This window comes from Papilio polytes, unplaced genomic scaffold (genome assembly GCF_000836215.1).
Source record: "Papilio polytes unplaced genomic scaffold, Ppol_1.0 DF822289.1, whole genome shotgun sequence".
Lineage (NCBI taxonomy): Eukaryota > Metazoa > Arthropoda > Insecta > Lepidoptera > Papilionidae > Papilio > Papilio polytes.
In genome coordinates this window covers 2316196-2338400 of record NW_013526915.1, presented here as the reverse complement: position 1 = coordinate 2338400, position 22205 = coordinate 2316196, and the positions used below count along the sequence as shown (strand labels likewise).

General features: G+C 33.9%; 2 protein-coding genes across 2 annotated transcripts in view; both read right to left on the bottom strand.

Moving 5' to 3' along the window:
- Positions 1-5357: 5357 nt before the first annotated feature.
- LOC106106342 (polycomb protein EED) lies at positions 5358-9859 on the bottom strand. The gene is made up of 7 exons (XM_013286918.1): positions 9702-9859; positions 9320-9459; positions 8906-9077; positions 8137-8676; positions 7199-7351; positions 6688-6804; positions 5358-5583 (listed from the first exon to the last, which is right to left on the bottom strand). Exons 1-7 carry the CDS (start codon positions 9723-9725, stop codon positions 5497-5499), a joined length of 1233 nt encoding a protein of 410 aa, XP_013142372.1. The 5' UTR covers positions 9726-9859; the 3' UTR covers positions 5358-5496.
- Positions 9860-10278: 419 nt separating this feature from the next.
- The window catches only part of LOC106106232 (trypsin alpha-3-like), a 16052-nt gene continuing 4125 nt past the window's right edge, over positions 10279-22205 (bottom strand). The window contains exons 2-6 of the mRNA XM_013286782.1: positions 20809-20968; positions 13444-13634; positions 12375-12472; positions 11893-12055; positions 10279-11380 (exon numbers count right to left, since the gene is read on the bottom strand). Coding sequence (XP_013142236.1) covers positions 11253-11380; positions 11893-12055; positions 12375-12472; positions 13444-13634; positions 20809-20968 — 740 coding nt within the window. The 3' untranslated portion in view covers positions 10279-11252. The remainder of the gene's footprint in view (positions 11381-11892; positions 12056-12374; positions 12473-13443; positions 13635-20808; positions 20969-22205) is intronic.

Genomic DNA, 22205 nt, shown 5'->3' with positions numbered 1-22205 from the left:
TATTTTAAAGATCATTGTTTTGAGAATTTTAAATAAGTTCGAATTTTAAAACATTGCATTACCATAGACAATAATTCAATCACTAATAAGGTTTTAAGTTAAAATTAAGATAAAAAGTAATACCGTAATGTTGAAGCAAAACCAGCAATATATGACCTCATTTTTTTTCTAAAATAGATCTGAGAAAAAGTATCTTTAATTTTTTTTTTACATATTGATTAAAATTAACTGTTTCTGATTTAATTTCAACATTACTCGTATATAATTTATAATTTTAAGTGAAATTTTACTTTTAACGCATCATCAAACCATAAGATTTAAGTGTCGGTAGAAATGTTGAAATGTTTTTAGATAGAGGTTAAGAAAAGGCATAAATTATGAAGACATGTAGAAATAAATAGGGATGTTAGAATAGGAATGTAACTTTAGCGAAAAACAAATATATTCACGCATTTTATTGTAAAGTGGGTAGACAGAAAGTTTAGACACAGTTAAGACTGTTTTGTAGTTATAGTCAAATAAGGATATTTTGCCCAAGAAAGCTTCATGGGTATAGATAATGGAATAAAAAAAGCTACAGTATAAAATGTCCAATTTGACATTGACAGAATGGCGCTAGTGAGCTATATTTAGTTTATCTATGCCCATTGCATCAGATATCCTTATCTGTGTATAAAATTGTACTAAATTGTGACATGTTTAGAAATATCGGTGTCTCTTTCACTCACTTTGATATTACAGAGACAAATATGTACTAACGTAAATAATGAAGTTCTACGTTTATCTCCGTTAGATCCGTGTTTGTGGTAATTTAGTGAGAAAGTAGTCGTAAATGTGTAATAAAATTAGTATTTAGAAGCCATTTTTGAATGATAACGTGATATTCCGAAGATATATTTTTATTTCAAAAATCTTATTACTTACAGTACCTCGATTGTAATTATGATGAATGAATAACATTATTTTATATTCTACAGAGTTTATTTTTATTATGTTATTTTTTATAAAAAGAATTTAATTGAAAAATATTTTCTTAAAACCTATTTGGTGTTGCCAGCATCAAGAATCAAGAAATTATTAATTGCCGTTTTCTTGTCGTTTACGGTGTAAAGTAAAAAGAATAAGGTAATGAACGTGACCTGAATTGATCTAGTCATTGTAACTAAGCAAAACTTTTTGTTTAATTTATCTTTTGTTCGATTTAGTTTTTTTTTTCAATAATTTAATTTTTGTTGCGTAAAAACGGTTTTAAAATTATTGTCAAAATCGCGCCGTGTACAGCGGTAACAAAATTTAGTAAAACGTAAAATAAAATTATAAAATTTTAATTTGTAAATCAAACACAGACCAATGCAAGGTTACGTGTCTGATTTGGCACGTCGGGAATAAGAGTTTATGTCTGCCCGATGTGCCAACTCAAGCGCCTACAAGAATGAATATACCTTTATCCCATCCTCGCCTTTTCTCAACTATTTTTATTTTGAGTTTAAAGTTTTTACGTATGTATGGATTTGTGTGTGAAGGAGTAGGTAACAATAAAATTTCGAAATTATCAAAAGAGAAATTCTGCAAAACCTCAGACTTTGTATAGAAAATACTAACAGGATGTATGTATCCTTGTGTTTTTAATTTTGGTCTGTTTATTTCGATCAGTTTTGTTCGGAATTTGTTCTTTTTTACGTGTGAAAGAGTTCTAGAATTCCTTTTTTAATTCCCGCAGACTGTCCTGTCTAACGTTTTGTTAACCCTACGTTGATTCCTAAAAGTCTGTAAAGCAGGTGAGGTTTAATTAATTTAGTTTAGTTATAACTGTCAGTATTTTTTGCTGCATCCATTTTTTGATTTATTTTTCTTACTTTGGTAACCCTGTCTCTGTCACCCTGTTTGAATATACAGTAATATTTTGCTGTTTCCTAGCATTGGTTCTGTGTGTTTTACAAATTTTTTAATTGTAGAATTGATAGGAAATTCGTGTTTTAGTCATTTTAAAGATAGTATTTGTAGATTTTAAGAATATTGAAAGCCCCAATGTAGATTATAATTAATTAAAAATCTTCATTGTTTATTGAATGAAATCTTACCAATATTGTAAAGGCGAAAGTTAAGATGGAAGTTTGTTAGAGTTTGTAGCCTAAACGGCTGGGCAGATCTCGATGAAATTTGACACTGACGTCTGGAATAAGACATTGGATACCCACTTTTGATTTTTAATTACACGCGGACGGAGTCGCGGGCGAAAACTAGTCATTTTATAAAAACAATAGCACATAAGTAACCTTGGCCTTTTTTTCACAAATAGCCTTTTTTTTTGTTTGAATAATAAAACGGCAATTTTTATACTTTCTGACATAAATAAAACAGGATTCAAATAAAACCTTGTAACTTTTAGCGTTATTTTAAATGAAATAATGTCTTTTAGTTTTAACACAAGTGGATGTAATAACTATTTTATATAATAGCAAATAAATCTATTTTTAAACTTGCCATATTCAAAATGTTGGCAAGATATTTTTTTTTCCAAGTGAAGAAATCACTAGAAATGAATTAGGCAGAGGTTAAGTAATTTTTTTCTATCTAGCTCACATTTTAGACAAGAAGGCGTACTTATAGTCAATTAGGATCGTGTAAGGTTTTTCCCGTTGGACCGATCACTACCGTTCAATTCAAATAGGAATTTTACTATTGATCGTTACGACGATCAGCCCAACGGGAAACACTGAAACCATGTAATCACGTTTTGAGTTCCCCAAGCAATTATCTGTGGTAGTAGTTTTGATGTTAAAACTACTAATTTTAGTATACAAAAAGTTACTGGTATGTTACGACTAATGCGCGGTTCACACTAGGCCAGTACAGTTGGTTGGCCCTCAATAAATGTGCTGTCAATCAACTGGCACAGTGTGAATGCCAACTGGCGACAGTGACTCCATACAATTTATAACTGGCCGTTGTAACTGGCCAAGTGTAAACCGAGCATAATGTATTTTATTTTCTTCAGTATTAGTATAGTTAAAACAAAGCACATCAAGACGTGTATATATTTAAAGGAAGTAGTCAAATTTTAGATTTAGCTTTTAATGTAATTTTAATATAAAAAGAAATCTAAACCACAAATGTAATAGTTGACCATTGTGTTTTTAATGGTTTATTGCCTTTACGAGTGGAGATTTTATTATGACCTTGTCAGTTCATATATTTGATAAGTTTTTCCCTAATTATGATCTCTTCTGCATTTGTATAAATATTTTTAATGTGTTCTTCAGTAAAATGGAATGTAAATATAATTAAATCAGATATTCGAACGGAAGTATCTTAGTTCAGGTGTTTTTCTGGTTTTGCAATTGTCTTCAAAGAAATCACTTTTTTAAAGTAATCATGTGATTGACTTTATTTTTAAAATTATTGTATATGGCACAGTAACCTTTTTTTGTTGCGGCATATATTTAAAGATTTCAAAATTTGGTGGCACACAAAAAATAAATAAAAAATATGTACTTACCACAACAGACTGCTTAGATATTTTATGACAAAATATGCAAATTTTGCCGGCACAGTGGTTGAGAATCACTAGTGTATAGAGTTTAATTGTAATCGTTAAAATGTGAATTTGTCAGTTTACAAGACTAGTTGTATTGTCAACGGTCCATACCGTAACGATAACTAACGAACTAACTAACGAATCAGTGTTGGTGATAATAAATGTAAAAGGAAATCAAAAAATTACATAAAAAAATTAACTATGGACTAAAATCTTGGTTTGTTTTGACATGCACATATAGTTTTTTTTGTGACTGAATGGCCACTGCCTTGAAGAGATTTACAGATTCACCGGGCTTGTGATGGCCGAGCGCAGATGACGCTTAGCCTAAACCTCGTTTTTAAGCATATAAGCTTGAGGGCTCCCTCAGGCGCCTCGGCACAAGCCGTTAGTTCGTTATTATTACCGGATTGGGAAGCCACTGAGTTCTTAGATCGCTTCGGTGGACGCTCTATGGAGTGACTAGGCACAAGGGCCCGCGAGAGGGGGAGGTATTGGAATTTTGCGCAAATATAATATTTGTTACAATTTGAACAAGTTCCGTTCGATATCTTGAATTTAAATTTAATAATCGGCTCAACATTATGTTGTGATGTTTTCTGTATGATTTCGTAAATGAAAGATAACTGTATTTAAATACTAGATTAATTTAATTGTAAATTCCATGTATATTTGAAATTATTTTTGTAAAAAGTGTAAATCAATTATGTCAATGTTTTCTCAGTTGAAACACTTTTGTGTGTGAAATTTAAATTGATTAATTTGTAAACAGTAAACACCATAGAAATGGGAATTTAATAGAAAATGTAACACAAAAATGTATCGACATTGGTAAATATGCTCCTTTTATATGGAAATTAGATCTGTTTTTGTTTGAATTTGATTTTTTTTGAAGGAGTTATGTTTTCTTGTGTATTTTGTGCAAACTTTTGAGTTGCCAGTTCAAAGACACTCTCTATCTATGTTTCTTGATTAATTAGAAAATTTTAAAGACTGAATAAAATGGAATAATTGACTTATATTCAATTACGCAGTCATTTATTATAATGTTTATTAGGTAAATGTACGTAGTTTAGGGTTGTTATCTGTGTATAGTTGTTAGTTCAGTGTTGTGGTTGTGTAGAGTTGCCACGAGATAACACCTCGGCCCCTGTGATTCATTTTGTTGATGTAGCGGTTTGTTGGTCATATAAATAAAAAAATATATGAACTATATACGACTTTTATTTACATCAATATCACTTATTATCTATAATTTTAACTTATTAAATTGGAATAATTGACTCATCTTTTTGCTCTCTTCATTGGTGCTTTTTCTACCGTCGTTCTCAGTTGTTTTGTGGTCGTTTGGTACCTAAACTTACTTGAGGCTTAGTTTCAGATTTAGGCACCAAGGGATTGCTAAAGTAATGAATCTTTGAATGTTGCAGTTAGAATTAGCTATTAGTATTCTACAATCTTAGGTAACGTCTCCCTATAGGTAGCTAGAAGATATCTATACTCTGTACTATTATAATAAAGCGTAAACATACACTTTGTTGCCTAAGATGCCAGCAATTACAGTATATTTTTGAATAATTCTTTTTTCAATAAAAAGCCCTACACTACGTGTGTAAATAAATTGGATAAAAATACAAATGTGGGAAAGACCATAAGTTGCTGCCAACATCAAGGAAACAAGATTGCCATGGATTGTCATCATATCGTCATTTTGACATTTGCAATTGAGAATTTGACAAATGTTAACTATAAAATAAAGTTTTCATAATTTCATGCGGATGAAACCACACGGGAACAGCTAGTTTAGAAATAAAAATCATTTTATAATTGGACTAAGCCAGTCTTGTTTATTTGAGATTAAGGTGAATTTCAGCTGTCGCACGTGTAAGTACATTGTTTCCCGCTTGTTAGAGTGGGATAGTGACATCGTAAGACACGTGCGACAACACTCGCCGCTGTCAGTTGTTGTTGACGCGGTCCCAGCGCCACACGGTGCCGTCGTCGCAACACGTTAGAAGAACTTTGCCGTTACGAGACAATGTCACCTGTATAAATGTAATAAAAAAACAACTGTATGCGATTTCGTCCGCATAGAAATAAAAAAGAGCCCAAGCGGTATTCCACGCTGTAATATATTCTCAAAGTCCATCCAAACTTTAAGCATTTAGCATTTAATATTTTAACAGTGGTAGTGCCCGCTTTAACATCTTAGCACTGCAGGGCCGGCACGCCCCCGGTAATACCACGACCACACAGAAGACATGAGTGAAACGGAAGCAACTCCGTGTTTCGTTTGATGTGAGTGTGGTGCCGGAGGCCTAATTTAAGTCCCTTTCTCTATACCACCCTTTTCTTATAAGGAGAGGTTGGGAAGAGGAAGTGGATTTGACGGTGGAGGAGATGCACAGGAAGGGGAAATATCCTCTTTATGTGCGTCTCCTCCTCCGTCGTATAAGGGTAGGCAACGCATCTGCAATTGCGGATGTCTTTGGGCAGCGGTCGCTTCGCCATTTTGGCGGATTCAGGTGGCCGCTTGCTCGTTTGCCACCTTATGTTAGACGGAGGAGATTAATAGGATATTGTCCTTTCCTATGGGTCTCTACCATCAAATTCAGTTTTCCTTTTCTTATAAGAGAAGGCGGAAATGAAAAATGAAATAGAACTAAAATTAGGCATCCGCCTCGCATCAGACTGTACGCGGAATTACTTCTTTATGCCTATCTTCTGTGTGATCGTGGTATTGCACTGTGCGTGCCGACCCTACAATAGAAGTGTCTAGGGATTGTAGGCATCTTAATATTTTGAATTTGTTTTACTATTTTCTGGCGATGCCTATGGTAACTGACAATCTCCACGACGAATCTCTGAGAGTGGTTAGAGGTGATTGATAATTACTTTCTACAGTTTAGTTTTGAGGTAGTGGTAGTAATGTGTAGAGGAAGTGTTGTGTAGAGGTAGTAATGTGTAGAGGAAGTGTTGTGTAGAGGTAGTAATGTGTAGAGGAAGTGTTGTGTAGAGGTAGTGTTGTGTAGAGGAAGTGTTGTGTAGAGGTAGTGTTGTGTAGAGGTAGTGTTGTGTAGAGGTAGTGTTGTGTAGAGGTAGTGTTGTGTAGAGGTAGTGTTGTGTAGAGGTAGTGTTGTGTGGGCTACCTGTCTGACGGCGGCGACGCAGCGCGGGTGCACGAGCTGGGAGACGCGGCTGCCGCCGGCCACGTTGCCCAACTCCCACACCATCGTCTTACCACTCTGGTTGCCCAGCGCTATCACCTGGAACACAATGCTTTATTGAATATTATTTTATTTAAAACCGCCAGTTCATTGACACTAATTTTGATGGCATTTCTGTGAACAACATAAAAGGTTTTAAGTGTATTATTAATATTTATATAAGAGCGTCGGTGACTCAGGGGTTTGAGCACTTGACTGTAATCTACAGGTATTGAGGTCGAATCCCGCAATGTACCAATTTTCGAATTTGTCCATGCCGAAGGAAAACATCTTGATGCCTGCACATATGGGCAAAGAAATTCAAAGATATGTGTGACGACATCTCACAGTGGGACAGTGTGGTTGACTAGGGCCTAGTCACTCCTAAAGGTAGGCTCCGAGTCCCTCAGTGAGGAGGTATAGGGAGCTGGTGATGGTTTGCAGTGTGGTGTACCCGCTGGCTGTAGTCGACGGCGAAGCGGATGAACCATATCTCGCACTCCTTGTAGTCGAAGCGGTGCACGACGGTGACGGCGGCGTCGCCCGGCCGCGGCTCCGCCTCCTCCAGCCGCCCCGGCTTCCAGCAGATTATCGCGTTCTCGCACGACTACGGCACACCACTTTTTACATTACACTTTTATTTATAACTAACTGTTGCATGCGACTTCGTCAACTCTATCCATAGATTTAAATTTTACATATTTGTATGGATGAATTTTCGTATGCTAAACTGCTGAAAGGATCTTGATGAAATTTAGCTCAAATAAGTCTGGAAGAACACATAGACAACTTATGTTTGGTATTTCCAATTCTATGCAGATGGAGTTGTGCACGAAAGCTATTTTTACTTATATTATAAATGAGTTGGGATGGATGGATTCTTGTTATTATGTATCTCTTAAACAGTTAAACAAATCATGGTGAAATTTGATAATGATGTAGAACATAGTCTGGAAGAAAACATATTATTTTACACTAGCTGTTCCCATGCGGCTTCATCTGCATGAAATTATAAATTGACATTTGACAATTATCAATAGTCACTGTCAAAATGACATGACATGACAGACCTCAACAATCTTGCTTCCTTGATGTTGGCCACAACTTATATTCTCTTACCCACATTTAGGGTTCTTATCCAAAATATTTACCCCCTAAATTTAATGTAATGGTAATAGTGTGAAAATATATAGCCTTAAGCGTGACGTAAGTGTAGGGCTATTTATTAAAAAAAAATTATTCAAAAATATGTTCTGATTCCTAACAACTTAGGCAACAAAGAAGTGTGTGTTTACACTTTATTATAATAGTATAGAATAATTCCTATTAATATAATTATGTCACATAGAGATGTAAGTATGTTACTGTATTAAAAGAATATAAAACTCTTACCTTAGACAAAATTAAATCACCCATCCATCTGACACAATCAACATAATTCCTATGTATATCTCTGGTAGAGAAGTCTGGGAAATGTTCCTTCAGTGAATTAAAAGGCCTCAACGCTCTGTGCGGGTTGAAATTATAACTTTGTTTAATAGCCTCATTCATTGATGGTTTGTCGAGACGCCACAACTTTAACGAGTGATCCATTCCGCAGGACATTATCCTTTCACCTTTAAGGTCAAAGTCCGCACTTAAGACCTCATCTCTGTGCCCTTCTACACCTCCGAATATAGCAATGCAGACATCAGTCATGATATTCCAAAGACGAAGTGCATGGTCTTTACTCGCTGAGAGTAATAAATTAGGGTCTCTGGGATGGAATTTGACTTCATTGATAGCATGACCATGTCCTATGTAATGTTTGATACAAGTGTGTGTAGCGGGATGGAAGATACGCACAATACCCCTAGAGCCCGCTACCGCCAATAAAGGCAGATTCGTTTCTTCTTCATATGACCATGCACAAGTGTAAAATGTTTCATCTACCTGTGAAATAATTTATTTTTTGTATGCTGTTGCTTGTAACTTCGTCTGCATGAAATTAAAAAAGGCTTATGTTACTCATAGATAAATTACCTTTCTAACGGTGAGAGTTTTTAAAATTGGCCAAGTAGTTTTTGAGTTATTTTAATACATACCAAAATACGTATTTTTCCTCTTTATAATACTAGGATAGATTTCTGTAGGTATTAATGTTTAATTTATAGTTACTAACATCAGGATCAGCGTAACATTGCAGGAATTGGAATCCACCCGATTCAGGGCATTCATATATAGAAACCCTGTTGCTCCCAACTACCGCGAAGATGAGTGGCTCCCCCTCTCCTAAATGGTGGTTGAATTGACACCCAAATAATGGTAAACCATGGTCTTCTTTTGCACTACAACTAAAATTAAAATAACCACATTAAAAGGAGCTCAAAACTTGGTACCGATGCAATAAGAATGATTTTAGCTGCTACTGGAATTTGTACACATTATAGTTATTCAGAAATTTTAATTAATATACTTCTAATGTTTAAATTATTATGCTTTGTGGCATAAGGGCTTGGGAACCTTTGACTGTTGATTGATAATTTAACCAAATGTTAAAATATTTAAAATAATAAAATGCTTAAACTATACTTACTTAAATTTATATGGTGGTTTTACTTGTTTTGTAACTTTTTTCTTGCCGCGTCTTCGTTTTTTTACACGTGAATTAGTTGGGGTCTCACTGCGAGACGTATTATCTGTATTTGAAGTACTTTCAACGCTTGATGTGTCATCCTAAGTAATTTGAAAATGTTAAACTCGACGTATCAGCTCTCAACAAACAATAAAGTAATTTGGGGTTTATTATAATGGTCATAAGTTCTTGCTTCACGTTTATTTAAGAGCATCATAAAACAACTTTAAACAGTTACAACAATAAGAATTTTTAACCGTATACCTCGATCATTCACTTTCAATGTTAAAACAAAGTCATGTCGCTGACTCATTATAAAATGAACTATAATTTGTCTACTTACAGCATCATTGTCAGAGAAATTCATAGTAACCACCAATTGCTATGTGAAGGTAATAATAAACGTGTCCAATATGTATGTTTAATACAATCAACGATAATGAATTCAATTTTTATTTTCAATACACGATTATCAGCTGGCGATGGCGTCCTAAACGTCAAATGTCAAATTTTCGCGGGAGTTTTGACGTTTTCAGACAAAGTCAATACAGATTAATTTCTTTTATAAGAATCTCACGAATGATCTTAAAAAAATTAAAATGTTCTTTATTGATATGTATGGCCGGATTCTATAAATATGGATTATCAGTGGTTATGGTTTCACTTCCTAGCAGTTTAAACTTTTGCGACTGTGAAATATACCTTTAAAAATCCTTTTAACTTTGCCCGGGCGATGATTGAAATTAACTACTTGCATTAAAGGATGATGTAGAAATGAAAACAATGATTTTGTACACGATTATTTATATTTAAAACGCAAATAAAAATACAATCTTCTTATTTGAAATAAAGTGGACCTTAGATTTAAATATAAAATAATAAATAATTATTAATTATATGGTAACATTTTATGTAGGTAAGATTATTTTAATTACATTTAATCACAGCCATTTTACTTAACATTTAAATAGTACAACTAATACTTAACTATGCATAATGTTAAAAAGCTTGACATTACATAATTCTACATAATACTGATAAATAAATTAAGTAATATAATGCGATTTGTTTTGTTACTCAAGCAATATTTTTACATGAACGAATGCGCGCTACAATTTTTTTATGTAATTTTTGTCGTATAAAGGCCAGTGCACACACATAATGCTTGCTTCACACTTGGCCAGTACAGTACAGAACAGTTGCGACAGCCAGTCATAGATTGTCTGGACTCAGTGGTGCCAGTTAGCGTTTAAATTGTGCCAGTTGATTGACAGTCGACTTATTTAGTACTACTAATTAACTGTATTGGCCAAGTGTGAACCGTGCATAAATTTAAAATTATATTTTAAAATGCAATTAATTGAAGTTATAGCTAAGTAATGCTGACAAGCCACATCAACTAAAGTATGTAGATTTATGAATGTATAGGGGCATTTAAGGTCACTATGGCCATGACCCTGTCGTAAAAGTTGAAAGGGTCATACTTGTTTTAACTGTACATTACATTGTAAAAAAATAACTTTGCAATCTTTATGAGTTGCCTCATTTTACGTTAAGCCTCACACTTTAAATTAATAACTGTAATCCATATGTAAATTACTGTTGAATTAAAGATCATAGCATCTACTATTTTAGATCTTAATATCTCTTTAGGAAATCAGTTATAGGTAACTCAAATAGCGATTTTATCACTAAACTGTTATGGTAAACATTTGTAGACATAATATAGGTTAATTAATGTTGAACTATGCACCATAGACAACCTCTAATCATAGTGTATCACATGCAATAGCAGCAATCACTTGCGACCAGAGTTGTATATTTGTCCTTCTCTCTCTCTCTAGCCTCCTAAGAGTAATTTGTCCTCTCTGTCTAGCCTCGTTAGTTTCCGTCATTAATTAGGTGTGTGACACATGCAGGCGTGTCGCAGCGCCACCTTCAGCCACGGCAGGAACTTGGCGACGCGCGCGTACACGCCCGGGTAGCCTTGCCGCGCGCACCCGCGCCCCCACGAAACTATACCTATAGCAAACGAGATATTTTCTTGATTAATCATCATACAAACCATCATCATCCATCAAACAACCATCAACCATCATCATAGAATAAAATTTACTACAGATAATAACTGGGTATGAATTACGAGAAGATAATTTTGAGGTTATAATTACAGAGTATATAAACAAGTACAGGTATTGGTTTTTAAAACAGCAAAGGTAAGATATTATGTAGATGTTTAGACAGTGTGAACCCATGGATTCTGCTGTACACACTAGAAGTGTGTAAATCAGCTCTGAACCGGCTCGAAAGATCATATAACCTGGAAGCATTGAGCTATGGATCAACGCGATGTACAACTATGGAAGCTGACGAACCGCGAACTTGCTAGTAAGAAACTTACTCAAATGATATCTCTAAGGAAGTACAAATTGAGCTAATCTACGTTTCGCTTCACTGATTTGCATGACTCATGCGTGTGTGCTGATCTGCAGATCATCAGTTTTAGTTGACTTTGTTGTGTAGTGTGCACTCACCAACAATAGTATAATGCGGTCTGGTGAGCAGCAGGGGCCCGCCGGAGTCCCCGGTGCAGGAGTCCCGCTCGGGCGCGTTGGCGCAGAGCATGCGCGGCGTCACCTTGCGCCGCCCGTAGCCCGCGCCTGAACACTCCTCTTGAGCCCATATGTTCACCTCCGCCTGAAACGATTACATTGGCTGATAATTCTAGTAATAACAAAAATGTTTTTAAAAAATGATCTTTTTGCAGTCTAGTCCGTGAGTAAATCAATTTTAGATAAAACTAGATCAAGAGCTGCAAAAATTGAGTGTTTGATTGAATTTCAAAAATTTTTCGTGTATCGACCCCACATAAAAATTCAAGGTGAAAAGATCTACGACAGATACTATAATAATTTTATGAATAAGATCTAAGTTAATTAAAATTAAATGTTGTTAAAGAGATCAGCTATCATTTCGCATTAAGAATGAAGGCGTAAGTTTAGTATTCAATACTCACCTTCATAGGGATGCTAGAAGGTGGACCTTTTTCGATAGTGCTGCCCCAGCCAGACACTATCGCCTCTACGCCCTCCAGCCGGTTGTCATCGTCAAAGTCTGAAAGTAATTTACATTAAACATATTTAAATTGAACTGTAAAGTCTTTTAGGCGAGCACAAATAATCCACCTGAAGGATTTTTCCTCTTTATAAACGACACAAAAAAATAGCTTTTTCTTAGACAAGCTACAAAACGCGTATAAATACAGTGGCGGTATTAGTATGTTAAAAAAACATTCCGCTTTTTATGACTAATTGGACGTGGAGTGACCCAGATTATAAACCACAAAAAGAATCAATCATAACTAATTAGTCCACGCATAATTAAAATATATGTTAAATCAACATAAAATACACCATTAAAAGTTCTGTGTTAAGGTAATAAATTATTTCTTTTTCTTAAATTAATTGCATATTACCACTAACTAATTTTACTCCGTTTAAACAACTTGTTGGTAACAAAAAATAAATTAAAACAACTTAACGGAATTTTTTAAAACAAGTTAATTAAAATAATAGGTACAAGTATTAATTAGAATACAGATGTGATCTCTTTTAAATTATATTAATTACGTTAATCGGAACGTTTTACAGTTGACTTTTGTCCATGGTTGGACATAGACAATTTGAATTTATTACTGGAAATATTATTCAGAGCGGTCTAATTCTGTCTAATAAAATGCAACAATTTATGTCTTATCAAAGCCGTTATACAGAAGTACCGTACGATTTATAATTTTTAAATCTTAAATTATAAGATGTATATTAGTAACATAGAACATATAGATCGTAATAGATTGGTCATATATACGATATTTATGCAAAAATAATGCATTTTACGGTTTTTGCATTTTACATTTTATGATTAACGGTTTTAGACAGTTTTGAAAACATAAAAATAGTTTTTTTTTTACATTCCATTATTTACTGTGGCAATCACACATTAGTTTATAGTTTATTGTAGCGCTTAATAGTTTCGAAAGATGGTATGGATTCCTTTAATAGTAAACTTTATAAATATCAACTCACCAGGCAAACAAGCGGATCTATACAGATGTTCAGGTATGGGTTCAGCTAGCCGGAGTACAGCGATATCGTTGTCATAGGTGAATCTATTGAAGTCAGGGTGCTGTGTGACATGCGACACCGGGATGCCGTCCTGCTGGGAATTGTTTACATCATACTCTCCCACCAGCACTGATAATCGAGACGCCTCCACTCTGGAATTAAAATTTACTCGTGAAAGAATAGTCTTTTAGCTTTCGACTCCGTCAACGTAGTATCAAAAAAAGTAGCCTATGTGTTCTTCCAGACTATCGTCTACATCTATACCAAATTTCATCAAAATCCGTTCAGCCGTTTAGACTACAAACTCGAACAAACATGCATCCATCCATCTAAACTTTCGCGTTTATAATATTAGTATGAAGTATGATGTTTATTTCCTTTGAGCGTGCAAATTTATAGTAATGACATTTCCCGCACTACGGATTATATTATATAAGAAACTGTCGGTGGCTCGGTGGTTTAAGCATTTGACTTGTAATCTACAGATCTTGGGTTCGAATCCCGCCATGTACCAATGTGATTTTCGATTTTTGAATTCCATATTTACATTATTTAGGTTAGGTAACGTAGGGTACGTTTTTACGATAAAGGAAAACATCGTGCTGCCTGCACATATCGGCGAAGAAATTTAAAGATATGTGAAGTCAACCAAACCGCAGCGGGCCAGCGTGGTTGACTATGACTTAGTCACCCTAACTCAGTAGGCTCCGAGCCCCTCAGTAGAAACGTAAAGCAGCTGGTGATGGAGATTACATACAATTTCTTTAATCTATGATTTTCCATTCATAAAAATATCGAAGGTTAAGGTTTGATTACATAATCTATGTCTCCTTGGCACCGCTAACTGGCTAGGTGAGCCAAGAGATGGCGTTTATAATTCACGGCACGCCCGCTTACAAAAGTCGTGCTCTCCGCTGCGTAACTGAAGAATGGAACGCATTCACGCATCTAATGCACGATCTTGACCTCGATACGCTAATTTAGAACTAATGGACTATAGAATAGTGTGCATATTAATGCAAGAATGTTTATAGCTTTATTTAAAAAAAAATCACTTAACTAAACCATTCTATTTAGCTGTAATTAAGGAGTGTATAGGTAAAAGATCTAGTAATTGGCCACCTAAATGTTTAAAATCAAATTGGAGTCGTATTGAAATCACTTTCTATTATATTTATGAGTTAGATTTTATTATCGCATAAAATATCATAGTTTATTTTAAATGACATTAAAGCAGGTACAGACTTCCGTATTATTTATGCTGGAAGTTAAACAAAGATTTACGTAATGTTTAAGAAAATAATAAGTATAGAATCTCACATGCACCTACTGACCTTTAACTTTCGAGACACTTGACATGTATTACATGAACAATTGCATATGAAATATGGATGTCATAAGAGATTGATTTACACGTTTATACGTAGTTAGAAATAGGTAGCAAAGCACTAGCTGAGGCGAGACTCACCGAACACTCTTCTCGAAGCGCTCGAGGATACTTTTTACACCCTCATAGTCAAGTAAAGGATTGTTTGTCATTTGAAGCACAGATAATTAATTAACATAACTACATTTTACATACGACAATTAGAGAGTCAGTTCAAATTGTTATTTTCCCTTAACATTTTTCCTTTCATTAGCAAATTTTCCTTACTTATACTACGTATTTAACTAAACTAGATTTTACCCGCGTATTTGGTTATTTATGACTAGTTTATGTAAACGAATGAAAATTTCCGTCAGAAAGAGGTAACGTAATAACTGATAAAACATTATTGTTATTTGTTAAAAAATCAACAGTTAAAACTTTAAAATTCCACACATAACTGTAAGTATCCGTGAATTTCCATTAGCGAAGCTTCTAATCATAATGTTATCTTATTAAATATGGCAGAAGACAGTGGTAGGGCCCGCTTTAACATATGCACACATGAGTCGGCTCGCCCGGTGATATAACACGACCATATAGAAGACAGGCGTGAAATGGGAGCAATACCTCACTGGCCACCACACTCATCAGACGAAACAAGTTACACCGCGGCCAGAAGCCCAACTTTAGGCCCTTTTCCTTCCGACTCTTTTTCTTATAAGATAAGAATGGAAAAGAAACGTGGATTGTACGGTGGAGGTAATGCATAGAAGGGGAAATATCCTGTTTATGTGCGTCGCCTCCTTCGTCGACTAAGGGTAGACAACGCATCCGTTATTGCGTATGTATTTGCTACCTTATAATTTACCATATTTATATATAAAAACAGAAAGGATCTCTGTTTTTTATATTTAGCGGAAGCTAATTAAAAGGAAAGTTTTGAAATTACTCAATATTCTCGGTAATTTGTCTGTTATACAGTGAATGCAAATTGATTTGGCGCACGCACACGAGTTATTGCATAATTCGAGCCCTTTGGAGGTCAGGCAAGTGATTTGGGTCATCATCATCGCCCTGTCCTGCTTTTTTATTGCATAAAACACTCAAATTTTATTATGAAACGATTTGTAAACAACGGTTTTTAAGGATAATATTACAGATATTGGGCAAAATTATTCTACTTAAAATTTGGATACTAAACGATGCTCGTGACTTTGTCCGTGTGGATTTAAATAGCCTATAAGATATTCTAGACAAATTATCTTTGTTCTAAATTTCATTCCGATTCGTTCAGCCTTTTGGGAGTTATGTGGTAAAAACTTCTATAAACCCGACTTTTCTTTTCAAGATGATGTATGGCTTCAACAAATTTAGATGTAATAAAAAAGTTTACTTTGAGTAAAAAATAGTAAAAATTCCTATGTATTCTTCGATATCTGAGAAAAATGTTTATTACTAATCGATTTTTTTCTTGAATGATAATTTCTACTCTTAATTTATTTTATTTATTTATTTATTTATTGATTATAAGTACAGTACAATATCGTCTTCTTTTCCTTCAGGTTCTTAAACCTTTTGGTTTGTGAGAACCCTGCACATTCTCGTTGGGTAGTTATATTTTTTTTTTTGCATGCATTTATAATTCTATTGAATTTGAAAACGGATTTTTTACTTTTAAATGAGTGTTCCTTTAAATTGAGTAATACTTCCACTTTAATTACTCGAGTCCTGTAGTTAATTTTACCGCGGAAAGTTGTTTCATAAACATAAGAGCTCATAATCAACATTATGAGAAGCGGTACAAAGATTACATATTATTTTACATTCGAACGAACATAAAAAAGCAAATTGTCTTGGCCTCCTGCCCTTCACCGTTGACTCAAACATTTACGAAATCGTTATGAATTCGCAGCAAGTAATTTTTAGGTTAGTTATCGATAATGGAAACTTTTTAATCTTTACGAAGCTACTAAGTTTTTTATAACTGCTGTAAAATAAGGAAAAAAGTCACAGTTGTAAAAGCGTGGTTGCCAACTAAGACTGTCCAGAGAACTATCACGAATTCTTTAGATTTGTGTTAGATTAGAACATTGTCTACCGAACCACCAAACCAACAAACCTAATAGAAATGTCGAAAACATTACAAATACGTTCTCGAAACTGTCACACAAACGTTCGCGATAGACCCTTTGTGATGTGATTTTGACTCCAAAATTAGCAAATAGACACTTTTGTATTTGAGACTACTTCGAAATTAACATTTCTCTAGCTACGTCTAACCATTCGTAAGTGTTATTGCTTCGATAAATATCTTGATGTGAGTTTTAGAACTACGTAACTTGAGTTTTACTCCTTTGAAATTTAGTTTAACCTACCGCTATTGAATCATTGTGTAATGATAAAATAAATGGAAATTTAAAAATAAAACAGTTAACTTTTAAAATTTGTTTTCTTCCAATAAAATCGTAAGATTATGTAAAAAATATAAAGTGATAATATAAGGTAATAAGTAGAACATAAATTTATCACAAATCTTGTGATGAAAATTATGTTTAGATAAGTCGACAGCTGACTGAGACTTTAGCGAATTAAAATTGTATTCAACACAATCCTTTAAAATACACGACTTTGAGATGTTATTTAAGTCTTTTCACTGGTATTAAAATATAAAATTGGGAAACGAACCAATAATAATAAAATAAGGATTTCGACACTTTACCAACATGACAAAAAAAGGACAACATAATGACACAACCGGAAGAAACTTTCCACACCTAAGTAACAACAACATTATAAAATAAATAATTAGAATTATTGATTCTAAAGGTGCGTTTTCACTAGAACTTGAATATCGATCTGTCTCGTTAGTAATTCAAAGTTTGGTGGTAATTTCAAATGAATAATGAGAAATTGCTTATTTCGTTTTATTATAAATTAGCTTTGTAAATAACTACTTACTATCGAATTTATTGAATTTTCGTGTTTACAATTTTTAGGTTACCTGCGAACTTTAATGGAAGCGCTCCTTTACAGCGAACTTTCGCGAACCTTTACAATCTTCGGTAAAGAACGTAATATCGGTTTTTAAACGAGTGTTAAAAAAATAATGCCGTGTAAATATAATTCCAATTTGGTTAATTAGGAAATTAAAGTTTTATTTCTCTTATTCGAATCCGAGAGATCTCTAATTGAAAGGCGACCTACATTTTCTTATGTCAGATATCTTTAGTATAATAAACATATTGTTTAATTTTTAAATACTTTTTACACGCATTATGACTTTCCAATGTTCCGTAATAACAGTACTCTGGAGTACATTTAGTTACCTTTTTGTTACATTGAATTTGTTTCGATGGTTTATAATATTAAACTGTGTTTATTTAACAAACTACGATAATCTTAAACCCATACAAACTAATGTTTTTTTTTATTATTTTACAATGCGTCCGATATAAAGTCTACATACTACATACTGAAGAGGCACAGTTTTAATTGTCATTAGAACTGTAACGTTATAATTTACGCGTAAATTTTTACCTGAACAGTACTTTTCAGTTAAAACTGACAGAATTTAGCGTATACAGCGTGTTTTACTCTTGGCTACTTTCTTGTTTGTAACCAAAATCGAAGGAGTCCTAAAAATCGTATCATTATATCGTTAAAATGTAGGTTAAAAGTATTCCTTAAGTAAAACGATTTCGATTCGAATTTCACCTTTTTTTATCTGTGCGATCTCGTGTAATGCAAAAATGCCGCTGCACCATATTGGTCGGGTATTTTAAAAGTATGTAAGTAGATCAGAATACTACAGATTTTCAAGTGAAGGTTGTAAAGATATAGAGGTACAGTCAGAAGAAAATATCTTGACTATTTTTATTTTTTTTGAGTTTGTCAATTTTATCGTGTATGTTATCTGCAGAAACAAATATATTGTTATTTCAGTTTTCTTTAGATAAAAAGAGTGAAAAGTCGATATCTTTTAAATCTAGACAGTTGTTATGTTATGACTATGGTTAGAAACTACTCGTAAGAGAACCATGAGAATGTGACTACAATTGCTTCTACGTCTAGAATTCTTTTCTATTTTATATACGTTACATTTTCCGTCACATTTTTTCTCGATGTATTCCATTTCATTCAAGTAATTTTCCGCTCACTGTACTTTCAATAAAAAGTAATGCAAGTATCGGCCCCGTATCGTGTATCGAGACAAATTAAAGATAAACATTTAATCGAAGTTGAATGGATAATGACACTTTATCTTATATTCTTTTCGGATGATAAGGTTTATAGGTCACCGGAAACAGTAAGAAAGTCACCAAGATCATGTTATAATGCATGTGCGAACTTTCTTTAGAAAACAAAGATTTGTTTTATGTAAATTGATAAATACGTAAACATTTTCAGGCTACAAAACATATAATAAAGACTAGGTGTTCCCGTACGGCTTCATCTGCACGAAATTGTAAAAACTTTATTTTATTGTTGACATGTGTCGATTCCTTAATTGCAAATGTCAAAATAACTGTTACCATAATATTTTTGTTGCCTAAATGTCGGCAGTTTGTAGTTTATTGTCCCTTTCCCACATGAAGGTTTTTCATCCAAAATATTTAAGTTTAATGGTAAGAAAATGTAAAGTCTAAAGCGTGTCGTGAGTTACTAAAGAATGGATTATTCAAAAATATGCTGTGATTGACGACATCCTACGTCACGAAGTAGTGTAAGTTTACGCTTTATTATGTTAGTATAGAATATAGGTATGTTTTGTCTTAATTAAATTTCATAGTTCAATTGAATGATAACACAGTTATTTAGCATACAATGATAAGCTAACGGATTTTATTCAAATGAACTTGAAAGCGAGAATAAGTGAAATTTAATGACTGATTCGTCAATATTTATACACCGTGTCTGTTGTCATAAGATTGTGTTGAGTGCACTTTCCATTCGGTCTCGACGTATGCCAACGACATTGTCAGACGATATTGTTGACCTCCTGCCCGATATCAACCAAGAATAAAAGTGCCAAATATATATGTTAAATCCAAACACATTTAAGACATATATAGACTAGGCAAATGAATTTTTACACCGGCACTTTCTCTGAAAGGTCAGTCAAGTTTACTGCCACCTCGTATATCGTATATCGACATGTAAAAACGTTTTACAAAATTGTAATAAGCTCCCTCTTTTGTCTATACTCATATTATATAAAGGAAAGTTGTAAAATAAAATAAATAGTGTGTAAAATAAAATAATAAAATTATATTACAACCCGCACACAAAAACATGAGTCGTTGTATACGTCCCATGTCTTTCCACGACAGAAAACTTTTTAAAACGCGTCATTATCTAGTCATTACTAAAATAGATAGTAAAAGTTTGTAGTTAACTTTACAATAGGGAAGTAATCAGGAATTTCGTAAGAGAAATGAGCAGGAGATTTTTATATCTCGTGCGAATCTCATTGTACTTCCGTTCATTGTTTTAGTTTTGCATTTAGTTAAGACTGAGATTATAACGTCTGAGTAAATGTTAGCATTCTCTTGCTGTTTGAAATATGAATTAGGTGTAGTGTACACTACGATTCTTAACGCACTTTTTTGTTGCAGATAGGATATAATTTAAATTGGCCTTTAAAATAAAGCTAGGTATATATCACATTACACAGTACTTAGCGCATTCGACTATTATTTTTAGGTTTAATGGTGATTTATCATACTAATATTATAAATGTGAAAGTTTAGATGGATGGATGGATGTTTGTTAAGGTTTATAGCCTAAACGACTGAACGGGTTTCGATGAAATTTGGTATAGATGTAGAAAATAGTCTTGAAGAACACATAGGCTTTTCACTTTTGTTTTTTTTTTTAATCGCGAACGAAAGCTAGTTACTAATAATCCTATTAATATTACATCTAAGTAATAGTGCTATAGAAAATACAGTACTCACTCGAAGATGCAATGTGTAGCCGTGATGAGATGATCCCTGGCGACGACTGTAGCGCCGCAGATGACCTTGCCGTCCCTCTTGAGAGCTGCCAGCCATGGCAGCTCGCCCGGAGACACCGCGCCGCCTCCCACCACACGAGCACCTCGCGCCACCCCGCATGCTGCACAAAGAATTATCCATAAAAAGCCAACTGTCTTCATCACAAGCTGGAGATACGAATCGAATATAATAAGTACAAATTTTAACATTAATAATTAATTTAAACCGAAGATGATTGTAACATTACTTATATGAGAAAATCATTACTGTCCAATCAGTCACAAATTTATCAAATACCAGTAACAGTGTGGTTTACTGAACACGACGTCGTGGGTTCGAGTTATTCGGCCAGTGTCCCTTTCATGCTTATAAAAATTAAACTCAGTTTAATTAGTGACAAGCCCTCGTGTGAATACTCTTAAATAATTTGTATTGCAACAAATGAATCATAAGAGCTGCCTGAAAATGTTTGCAATATTTCACGTAGCTACGCTTACTGTCAGTGAAGTGGGTTATGTTGTGATTAACTGATAATGCAGTGAGTCACAGGAAACTGCATTATCTGAACTGTGCAAAAATGCATGACTGCCATATATGACAGACGTAGCTTCTATATTAACCAATGCTCTATAGGCTATGCTTCTTGTTATTTAATGTACTGGTTTTCGCACTTCGACAGCGCGAAATAATCAAAAACTTAATTAGTACTCTACGTGTACTTCAGTCTTGAAGAAAAAGAAGAAGAATATGCTACATCTATGCGAAGTTAAGTCGATATCCGTTCAGCAGTTTAGGCTGCAAACTCTAACAGACATCCATCTAAACTTTGGCGTTTATAATATTAGTAAGATTTTGGCCATAATCATAAAAGTGATCAAGTCCAGAGTTTTGTTTGATTTGCTCACATATCACTTTACAAAAAATCATTTTTAAAATAAAAATTAGACACCTTTTTAGCCAGTATTTTGGACAGCCCTTAACTAAGGACAAACAATGTCTGTTCGTTTTATCGTCGTTTTAAATCTTCGGAACACAAAGGCACACGGTGTTATAGAGAGCAAATACGGCGTCATATTTAATGCCGTACAATTTGGAACACACAGTTATCCCAACGTGTGGGAGGACACGTTCGATAATTGTTATTCGTCATCACGATGTACTATCAAATGATGAAAATTGGCAGTTTTTGGTCTGATATACACAAATCTAGAAAATAAGTAAGGAATTAAGCTGAAGAAGCTTTTTCTGTGGTAACAACGTCGATATCAAAGAGTACATTAATAAAATTTTACATCAAAATAAAATGATATTTGATTGACGTATAGACATCAGAGTTCGGTCTTATTTAATTTTTTTTT

Bases quoted from the DNA above. Each gene is read 5' to 3' on its own strand.
- LOC106106342 (XM_013286918.1), bottom strand. From the start codon at position 9,725: ATGAATTTCTCTGACAATGATGCT. The intron at 9,078-9,319 runs GTAAGTATAGTT...TTTTAATTTTAG, and splicing joins AAACCACCATATAAATTTAA to TTGTAGTGCAAAAGAAGACC. The intron at 8,677-8,905 runs GTTAGTAACTAT...ATTATTTCACAG, and splicing joins AATGTTACGCTGATCCTGAT to GTAGATGAAACATTTTACAC.